The sequence below is a fragment of the Coregonus clupeaformis genome, chromosome 24 (genome assembly GCF_020615455.1).
Source record: "Coregonus clupeaformis isolate EN_2021a chromosome 24, ASM2061545v1, whole genome shotgun sequence".
Lineage (NCBI taxonomy): Eukaryota > Metazoa > Chordata > Actinopteri > Salmoniformes > Salmonidae > Coregonus > Coregonus clupeaformis.
This window is the reverse complement of record NC_059215.1, coordinates 41,026,892-41,037,966: the sequence shown is the minus strand read 5'-3', so window position 1 is coordinate 41,037,966 and position 11,075 is coordinate 41,026,892. Positions and strand designations below refer to the sequence as shown.

The 11,075-nt window shown below is 45.6% G+C and overlaps 1 protein-coding gene across 1 annotated transcript; it reads left to right on the top strand.

The window, feature by feature from the left end:
• The first annotated feature begins 386 nt into the window (after positions 1-386).
• ddx23 (DEAD (Asp-Glu-Ala-Asp) box polypeptide 23) lies at positions 387-11,027 on the top strand. The gene is made up of 17 exons (XM_041845877.1): positions 387-470; positions 1,333-1,508; positions 2,395-2,520; positions 2,828-2,921; positions 3,037-3,102; positions 3,444-3,582; positions 4,067-4,200; positions 4,545-4,657; positions 6,589-6,732; positions 6,862-7,087; positions 7,207-7,352; positions 7,471-7,648; positions 7,759-8,001; positions 8,169-8,320; positions 8,417-8,525; positions 8,809-8,983; positions 10,176-11,027. Exons 1-17 carry the CDS (start codon positions 468-470, stop codon positions 10,397-10,399), a joined length of 2,448 nt encoding a protein of 815 aa, XP_041701811.1. The 5' UTR covers positions 387-467; the 3' UTR covers positions 10,400-11,027.
• The last annotated feature ends 48 nt before the right edge of the window (positions 11,028-11,075 follow it).

Here is an 11,075-nt window from a genome sequence, read left to right as displayed (position 1 = left end):
TTGTTTATTGCATACACTTGGGGATCTTCAATTGGTATATGTAGAACAGTCTCTTCATATCTGGCCTACTGTATCCAAAGGCTGTATTATATTGTTTACATAGGCTACTACATCATTGGCTAGACTATCTATCAGAGAGCAGCAGACTAGCTTCTCGTCTGTTGAAAACACATGAGCAAGTTTGCGCCACCTTGCGTTTCAAAAGTACATAACAGCTCAATTAATTACCACGCAGGCATTTAGGTATCCTTGTTCTAAACAATGTGGGTCCTAATCTTGTACCGGTGTTTCTTGGGAAATGTAGTGAAAAGGGTTTTAACGCCATTCTGAAACTCCACTGTGCAACGCCTCTAGAAAACCACAATTCCCAGACTCAGAATCCGCTGTTCTTTTCATCTGTGGCGTAGTGCAACATGGTGGCTTGGTAAAACGAAGATAGTTCGTAAGCATCTTGTTTTTAAGTGACCATGGTTCGTATTTTAAGTTATATACATCCATTTTACTTGCTTATGTTATGCTGTAAAACCTTACAGTTGCAGTGTTTATAAAGAATGTTTGGACTTTAATCCATGAAATGTGTTCAATCTCACTATATCTGTCCGCTAGTCATTGTTAACGAGCTTGCTTGCTAGCTAGCTAACGTTACCAGTAGCTAGGTAACGTTAGGAAGTTAAAAGAAAAATCCACTCAAAAACATGCATTTTTTTCATTAGACCACTGTTGATACAGTCCCAACATCTTTTGCATGTCAGCAGTCAAGTTTTCGATGCCGCGTTCAAAACAACTGGGAGCTCGGAAAAAACGAGCTCCGAATAGGAAAAATCTATTTGAAATGTCATCCAACTCGGGAACTCGGGCCTCCTTCTAGAACTCCGACTTTCTGACCTGACGATCACTGACGTCATGATTTGACCTTGTATTTTTCAGAGTTCCCAGTTGTCTTGAACGCACCATAAGATATAGGATTTTCAAGAAGCAAATGCCCCGTTCAAAACAACTGGGAACTCTGAGGTCAAATCGATGTCTGATCATGACGTCAGTGATCTAAAGGTCAGAATGTCGGAGCTCTAGAAAGAGACCCGAGATGGAATTCAGAGTTGGATGACGTTAAAAACGATTTTCCCCAGTCGGAGCTCGTTTTTTCACCAGAGTTCCCAGTTGTTAAAAAAAAAGATTAGCTAGTTGATAGGATGATGATGTGTTGTTCATTAAATCGATAAATGGAGACAATCAGAACTTAATAATGGGGGTTGGTGACCTAATGCACTGAGATTATGGTAAGATGGACTTGAGGACCTACAACTCAAAGCTATACTTATTCTGTCCTCACAGATGGCTGGTGATCCAACCGACAAGAACGATGCAGCAGAGACCTCAGGAGTCAAGGATAAGGATCGGGAGCGGAAACGCAGTCGCTCACGAGAGCGTGAACGCAAAGGCTCCCCGTCCAAGGACCGGAAACCACGCCAACGCTCTCGTGAACGCAACCGATCCAAATCCGCAGAAAGGTTTGAATGATGCATTACTGGTAGTGGGTGAATGCGAAACAACCTGCCAGAATAGTTTCAACCTTTCGGTCACATTAAGTACATCTTCCCTACAGGTTGAAACGCACTGCTGACATAATCAGGGCAGCGTGGAATCCAGGGATGGAAGATGTTGCTGTACTCTTAATATTCCTATTCTCTAAAGCAGTGTTTACCAACCCTGGTCCTCAAGTACCCCCAACAGCACACATTTCTGTTGTAGCCCTGGACAAGCAACTCATTCAGCTCATTGAGGGCTTGATGATTAGTTGATAAGTTGAATCAGGTGTGCTTGTCTAGGGTTACAATACAAATGTGTACTGTTGGTGGTACTTGAGGACCAGGGATGGGAAACACTGATCTAAAGTGACAAATCGAGAAGTTTGAATTACTGCTAGTTTTGTATTAAACTGCCTTTTTCGTCCTCATGCTAGGTAGCAGAAGCCATAGCAGCCATGTCTGGATTTTATTTTGACATTTCCACAGCGTAACGAAGTAGTCCGCTCAGAGCCTGATTGGCTGACTATCCTTTGTTGTTCTACGTGCCATTCCAAAATGGTTGCTGTCTTCTGCTACCTAGCATGAGGACGAAAAAGGCTGTTAAATAAAAAATTAGCAGTATTTCAATCTTCTCGATTTATCACTTTGGATAATGGGAATATTAGGAGTATATCGACATCTTCCATCCCTGGATTGAGGTAAATTTTTCAAGCCATATTCCACACTGCCCTGATTATGGCAGCAGTGCATTTCGACCTGTAGGGAAGATGTACTTACTGCGACCGACCGATCAAAACTATTCTGGCTAGGTTTTCCACTGTATTTGAAAGGTGTCCAGCTATGTATCTGACCTTTCCTTCCCCTCAAGAGATCGCCGTCTGAAGGACAAGGAGAGAGAGAAGGAGCATGACCGGGACAAGAACAGAGAGCGGGGTCGCAAGGACAGAGACAAGGACGGTCACCGCAGAGACAAAGACTGCAGCAAGAAATCCAGGTCTGTAGGCTTGAGTCAGACTGATGTTTTAGTCACAGGGTGAGTGTTCGGTGCAGGCTTGAGCCGATTACAAGATCATAGTGTCCTATTGATATGGTTCCATCCAGAGACGTTAAAAACGTCTCTAGGCATTACAAAGATCTGATATTCTCAGCAGAATGTTTATCTGGAACACTCCCACTTTGTGCCATTCAGTAACTGAGTGTGAGCTATGAGTCTTTAAAACATCACGTAATATGCAGAGCCATTTTCAGAGCTTATTTTCTTTCTTTACTTTTTCAACTCGGGTGGTTACTTCTTCTTACAGAAGCATCTCCCCCAAGTCCAAGGACAGGATAAAGAGGGAGAAGGATTTGAAAAAAGAGGAGGATGAGGAAGAGGACAAGAAGAAGAAAGGAAAGGTAAGGAGGGAGTAGTCTCTCCATTCTCCAAAGCCCAGCTAACTACCACCACGTCGGGATGTATCTTGAGGTGTGATTGTGTTTCATGATGAGTATTTCTCTGTATCTCTCTTAGGTCCAGCCGCTGTCTCTAGAGGAGCTTCTTGCCAAGAAGAAAGCAGAGGAGGAGGCGGAGGCAAAGGTGAGACCATAGTGCCCATTTGGTAGTCAATCTGTTTGGTGTTTTTTTATTAAATGTTTTAGTCATTTAGCAGACGCTCTTATCCAGAGCGACTTACAGTTAGTGAGTGCATACATTTTTCATACTGGCCCCCTGTGGGAATCGAACCCACAACCCTGGCGTTGCAAGCGCCATGCTCTACCAACTGAGCTACAGGAGGCCCTGTTGCAGTGAGGCGCAAGATGGGAGTGTAACAATTAAGAATGTTAAGCTATGTTTCTCCACATTGAATTTGAATGTTTTCGTAGTTCAAAACATTTTCCCCCTTTATTTCTCTCCCTCTCTTTCTTTTTCTCTCTCAGCCCAAGTTCCTGTCCAAGGCGGAGCGCGAGGCAGAGGCTCTGAAGAGGAGGCAGCAGCAGACCGAGGAGAAGAAGAAGACTATCGATGAGGACCGGAAGAAGAGGAGGATGTTCCAGGACATCGGGAGGAAGATGATGGGTGAGTAGGAGGGGCTTGGGGTTAGTCAGGAGGAAGATGATGGGTGAGGTAGGAGGGGCTTGGGGTTAGTCAGGAGGAAGATGATGGGTGAGTAGCAGGGGCTTGGGGTTAGTGGAGAGGAGATGATGGGTGAGTAGGAGGGGCTTGGGGTTAGTCAGGAGGAAGATGTGGGTGAGTAGGAGCGGCTTGGGGTTAGTCAGGTCACAATATTCTGTATGTTTCTGATAGAAATGTCTTCTAAAGAACTTAACTGATTCCATATTCTACATGACATAGAAGCATGGCTGTTCTACATCATGTTTCTATCTGGACGTTCAGTAACGTTTCACCCCACTGAATACGGCCTAGGTTTCTGGCAGTTAGATATCACACTGTTAGACCTCTGGTTAGGTCTCTGACAGTGCTTGGAGTTAGGGTTGAAGTTTTTTTCATAGTTCCATTGAACCTGCTGTTGGCTCACAGTGTATGTCTGTCCGTGTCCCAGAGGACCCCCAGGAGAGGGACAGACGAGAACGGAGAGAACGGATGGAGCGAGAGAACAACGGGGACCAAGCGGACGACGGAAGACAGAAGATCAGAGAGGAGAAGGATAAGGGCAAGGAGCTCCAGGCCATCAAGGTTAGTCTGGAGATTGAGGATCTGCCATGGGCTGGTTTCAGGAATATAGGTTAAGCCCATTTCTGGATTGTATTCATTCATGGACACTGTAGCAAAACCTAGCAAAACATTTTGCAACAGAAAATGAAAACAACGTTTCTTATTGGACAACGTAATGTCGTCCCTGCCTGTTTGAGTTTGTCTTCCTGTGTTTGATTCCTAGTGAATATGACCCTTGACTAAAAAGCATGTTCACTGGAGATTCTCTGATTAGTTAAATCATGAGCTTTGATATGATTGGTTGAACTAAGTGTTTGAGCAGGTGTACTGTGCCATCTCACACCTGTCTGTCTCTGTCCAATCAGGAGCGTTACCTGGGCGGGACTAAGAAGCGCCGGCGGACACGTCACCTGAACGACAGGAAGTTTGTCTTTGAGTGGGACGCCTCTGAAGACACATCGACCGACTACAACCCCATGTGAGTCTGCATATGAACGCTGGGACGATACATTCACAGTTTCACAAACATGGTGTTACATGAGATGTGTCCGAATTAGATCTATTATTTGGATTTTTATTTTTAAAATTTTTTATTTCATCTTTATTTAACCAGGTAAGCCAGTTGAGAACAAGTTCTCATTTACAACTGCGACCTGGCCAAGATAAAGCAAAGCAGTGCGATAAAAACAACACAGAGTTACATATGGGGTAAAAAACATAGTCAAAAATACAACAGAAAATATATATACAGTGTGTGCAAATGTAGGAAGTTATGGAGGTAAGGCAATAAATAGGCTATAGTGCAAAAATAATTACAATAGTATTAACACTGGAATGCTAGATGTGCAAGAGATTATGTGCAAATAGAGATACTGGGGTGCAAAAGAGCAAAATAAATAACAATATAGGGATGAGGTAGTTGGGTGGGCTAATTTCAGATGGGCTGTGTACAGGTGCAGTGATCGGTAAGGTGCTCTGACAACTGATGCTTAAAGTTAGTGAGGGAGATAAGAGTCTCCAGCTTCAGAGATTTTTGCAATTCGTTCCAGTCATTGGCAGCAGAGAACTGGAAGGAATGGCGGCCAAAGGAGGTGTTGGCTTTGGGAATGACCAGTGAGATATACCTGCTGGAGCGCAGACTACGGGTGGGTGCTGCTATGGTGACCAATGAGCTAAGATAAGGCGGGGATTTGCCTAGCAGTGATTTATAGATGGCCTGGAGCCAGTGGGTTTGACGACGAACATGTAGTGAGGACCAGCCAACAAGAGCGTACAGGTCACAGTGGTGGGTAGCGTATGGGGCTTTGGAGACAAAACGGATGGCACTGTGATAGACTACATCCAATTTGCTGAGTAGAGTGTTGGAGGCTATTATGTAAATGACATCGCCGAAGTCAAGGATCGGTAGGATAGTCAGTTTTACGAGGGCATGTTTGGCAGCATGAGTGAAGGAGGCTTTGTTGCGAAATAGGAAGCCGATTCTAGATTTAACTTTGGATTGGAGATTCTTTATGTGAGTCTGGAAGGAGAGTTTACAGTCTAACCAGACACCTAGATATTTGTAGTTGTCCACATACTCTAGGTCAGACCCGTCAAGAGTGGTGATTCTAGTCGGGTGGGCGGGTGCCAGCAGCGTTCGATTGAAAAGCATGCATTTAGTTTTACTAGTGTTTAAGAGCAGTTGGAGGCTACTGAAGGAGTGTTGTATGGCATTGAAGCTCGTTTGGAGGTTTGTTAACACAGTGTCCAATGAAGGGCCAGATGTATACAAAATGGTGTCGTCTGCGTAGAGGTGGATCTGAGAGTCACCAGCAGCAAGAGCGACATCATTGATATACACGGAGAAAAGTGTCGGCCCAAGAATTGAACCCTGTGGCACCCCCATAGAGACTGCCATAGGTCCAGACAACAGGCCCTCCGATTTGACACACTGAACTCTATCTGAGAAGTAGTTGGTGAACCAGGCGAGGCAGTCATTTGAGAAACCAAGAGGTCTTCACGGGTCCAACAGACATGAAATTCGGAGTAATTTGTTATAGGCTGTTTTTAAGGACACGTAACTATGGCTAAATGTCACTTGTTTATTTATGGCGCTGGCAGCGCCTGGTTGGAGGTTTCTCTCTCTCTCTCTTGGATCTGAACGCGTCTCTCAGATCCGAACTGGCAGGGGTCTGTTTTTCCACGGTCCTTTTCAGAACGGGTCTGACTGTCCTTCACGGGTCTTTTAAACTTAATTTATGCGTATAGGTCAGGTGGGAAATCCACGGGTCCAACTTTTTGGACCCGTGAAGACCTCTAATTTGGATACGGGCAACCATTAACCACTTTGCTCCTTCAATAGACATCTGGCTTTCTCTAATGCACCTGCTCTCTTCCCTTCTAATATCCCACTCTACCTCCGTCTCTCAGTTATAAGGAGAAGCACCAGGTCCAGCTGTATGGGCGGGGCTTTATCGCTGGGATCGACCTAAAGCAACAGAAGAAAGACCAGTCACATTTCTACGTCGACATGATGGAGACGAGACGCACACTGGAGGAGAAGGAGCAGGAGGAGTGAGTCACATAAACACACCTGACAAACTACCATGCTCTCAAACACATCAAATCGAAACAGCTTAAAACGGTTGATTGTCGTTCTCTAATCTCTGCGCCATCCCCCTCCCCTCCCCTCCCGCTCCTCAGGGTGCGGCTGAAGAAGGTTCATAAGAAGGAGGCCAAGCAGCGGTGGGACGACAGACACTGGTCCCAGAAGAAGCTGGAGGAGATGGCGGACAGGGACTGGCGTATCTTCAGGGAGGATTACAGTATCACCACCAAGGGTGGCAAGATCCCCCACCCCATCAGGAACTGGAAGGAGTACAACCTGCCCCCGCACATCGTGGAGGTCATCGACAACTGTGGCTACAAGGTCAGCTGTGAAGACTTCGGATGCACACGCCACCTTTTGGGTCTTCCCCTGATCCAGCACTGAAGCCATTACTTGCTGTATAAAAAAATGACTTCCTTTTTGTTTCCCTTGTTGTCCAGGATCCAACGCCTATCCAGAGACAAGCCATCCCCATTGGCTTACAGAACCGTGACATCATCGGCGTGGCTGAGACGGGTAGCGGTAAAACGGCTGCCTTCCTCATCCCCCTATTGGTCTGGATCACTACCCTGCCCAAGGATGAAAGGTGAGCCACACCACCCCAGCCAGAGGGTTACCCCTCAAACTACTCTCCAAGAGTTGCATGTCCTTCTTTCGAACCACACACACACCCTTCTCACACCCTCTTTCCCCTGGCCCTGTAGGATTGAGGACTCGGACCAGGGTCCGTATGCAGTGATCCTGGCCCCCACCCGTGAGCTGGCGCAGCAAATCGAGGAGGAGACCCTTAAGTTTGGGAAACCTCTGGGTATCCGCACCGTGGCCGTCATCGGAGGTATCTCCAGGGAGGACCAGGGCTTCCGCCTCCGGATGGGCTGCGAGGTCAGACACTAGAAAACATGCAGATTCACACACGCACACACACACAATTTTATTGCCAATATGAAGACGCATGCTTGTGACGTCTGAGTAAACGTGTCTGTGTGTTCCAGATAGTAATAGCCACCCCAGGTCGTCTGATAGACGTGTTGGAGAACAGATACCTGGTCCTGGGTCGCTGTACCTACGTGGTACTGGATGAGGCTGACCGCATGATAGACATGGGCTTTGAGCCTGACGTCCAGAAGATCCTGGAGTACATCCCTGTGACCAATCAGAAACCAGACACTGACGAGGCAGAGGACCCAGAGAAAATGAAGATGAACTTCGAGATGGGAAAACACAAGTACAGACAGGTAAGAGATTGTTAAAGCCTAGACAGATAAATAAACACACACAGAAGAAAATATCAGCTTAAAGCTAGCTGTACAATTTAAGAAGATAATTCTCTCTCCCCTGCCGTTCCTCCTTCCATTTTTCTCTCTCCTTTCCTCCATCCGTCTCTCTCCTCTCTGTTTCTCAGACGGTCATGTTCACAGCTACCATGCCCGCGGCGGTAGAGCGGTTGGCCCGTAACTACCTGCGTCGTCCGGCCGTGGTGTACATCGGTTCAGCCGGTAAACCCCACGAGAGAGTGGAACAAAAGGTCCTGCTCATGGGAGAGGGAGAGAAGAGGTAACACACACACACACAGAGACACACACACACACACCACTTCTATCCCTGAAGCTGTAGCTAATGCCGAGTCTCCCTTGTTTTCTCGTCTTCCAGGAAGAGGCTGCTGGATGTTTTGGCGCGCGGGTTCGAGCCGCCCATCATCATCTTCGTCAACCAGAAGAAGGGTGTCGACGTGCTGGCCAAGTCTCTGGAGAAGATGGGGGTGAGACCTCAGGCTCTTATTAGGGGATATGTTTACCACTGAACTGGGTCAAATACTTTCTAATACCTGAGCTTTGCTGGTTTGTTTTCCCGGTACAATGTAACAACTGGAATAGCTCCAAAAGTGCAAACTCAGTGCTAAATCAAGGGCACCTCAAATACTTATATTTTGACCTATGTTTTTTAAAATCCAGGTCTTTCACCACTATGGCTAATCTAGGAACCAGGAGGTTGATAATGGTCCCTTTCTAATTATATTTCTCTACTTTCCCCCCCTCTCTCAGTACAATGCTTGCACGTTGCACGGTGGCAAGGGCCAGGAGCAGAGAGAGTTTGCTCTGTCCAACCTGAAGGCTGGAGCCAAGGACATCCTGGTGGCCACCGACGTGGCTGGGAGAGGTATCGACATCCACGACGTCTCCATGGTGCTCAACTACGACATGGCCAAGAACATCGAGGGTAAGACCACCACCATGACCTTTGACCCTGGGGTCACTAGAGCTGGGCAATACGGACAAAAATCCATATTGCGATAAATTGCCTGAATTTATGTGATAACGATAAATAGAACGATAAGTTTATAACATTAATGTGCATCACATTTATTTTAAAATTATAGTTCCAACTACTCGTTTGGTTGTAGCCATCAATTGTCCCATTTAACAATCACCAATCATTTAAAACTTCAAAATGTTCTAGTATAGGCTACTTATCGTAATAAACAATTTTAGCAAAATGCCTGCGATAAGTGATCGGTATAGTCGTTGTCGATAATTTTCAATTTATCGTTCCAGCTCTAGGTCACTCACCTGTCTGTTGGATTTTCATTACGTCAAAGCGACTTTGCACAGCCTTCCGTATTTGTAGACAGGGGTTCAAGTTTTCCTTCACTGCGGCAAATGGATTAAGGAGCATCTATTCCTCCATCAGTTAAAAAAATATAATGTACATAATTTAGAGATCAAGTTCGCTGTCTTGAGCCTCCTGAATGCCATAGAGGACAAATGGAGCACATCTTTGCGACAGTCACGCTTGACAGCGAAGAAAACTGCTTGTCTCTAGCTCAAACCATTCCAAAAATATGACCCATATTACCGGAGCTACCTTTTTTCCTTTGTATCGCGAATTCACACATTTTATATAATTTCACAAACCATGTCGCAGGCCGTTTTCAAAGTAATCCCGGGCCTCTAATTATTGGTTTGATAACAAACAACGTTGTTCAGTCATGCTACCTAGCTAGCTAACAACCTGGTAACTTGACAGTACGTCTAGGCACATTTGATTAGCACAGGATGAAAGGAAAAGGGTCTGCTGCTCATGAGATTCATATAGGCCTAATGTAAACCTAACTATATCCAAAATCAATCTCTTTCTGGTGCTCCTTTAATTCTGTTTGGTGGCTAACATTTTAAAAGTTTGGAGCAGTGTGTAAGAGTAAAGAAGGTTTAATGCAGTGTTTTCCCCTTACTGACACAATAACATGCAGATCATAATGCATGTATATTCTGCAGGGTTAACTTGGCCCCAGACAATCGATCCGAGATCGACTTAAGTTTCAGTCACGTGATTTTGTTTGTTTGTTGCTTTAACCCGTGTAGACTTTTTCTTACTACCTATTGTGACATTTCCCCCTCTCCCTCCCCTCCAGACTACATCCATCGTATTGGTCGTACAGGTCGTGCTGGGAAGAGCGGTGTGGCCCTGACCTTCCTCACCAAGGAGGACTCGTCAGTGTTCTACGACCTGAAGCAGGCTTTCCTGGAGAGCCCCGTGTCCACCTGCCCCCCCGAGCTGTCCAACCACCCCGACGCCCAGCACAAGCCTGGTACCATCCTCACCAAGAAGAGACGCGAGGAGACCATCTTCGCCTGATGTGCCAGATCATGTTATATGGTTACACCCCCCTTGGACCTGCCACCACACACTGGGTTTTCAGTTGTTTTCATCATCTCTCTTTTTGCAGTCTCTCAACATCTACGCTATCCCCCTCCTTCCCTCGCTGTCTTCTGTACTTTTCTCATCCGCTTTTTTGGCTTTCTCTTCCTCTTGCCACTATCTTCTCTCCTCCTTTCTCATTCCTCCATAGTTCGGCTTTCTCCACTGTAGTCTGGCTACTGTATGAAATGTTAGGCTGATGTAAGGGCCTGGGGTTCATATAGCTGTCTGGTTTAGAGACAATAGAATAGAGGGCTATTGGTCTGTTGTGTGGGGAAGGTATGGAAAGTAAAGTGAGCTCCAAACCTACACACATTTCAAAGAGCCCCTGTAACCACACAGAAGTGGTTGTCATTGTGTTTATTTTTTTAAATTAGATAACCCTTTTGTGACAGTTTTAAAATTGTGTAAAAATACCAATACATTGCATAACTTTTGTCTCCCAGAGGAACCTGGTAGATGTGGTGGTTTTTCTTTCATCAGTCGGCTGGTTATGATGAGTATTTTGGAATGTGATGTTTCCTACATTGATATCTATGAAGTGAATAAAACCAAATAAAACCAACTTTGACTGACACTGTTAAAATAAATGTTTCATAAACAGATATCACAA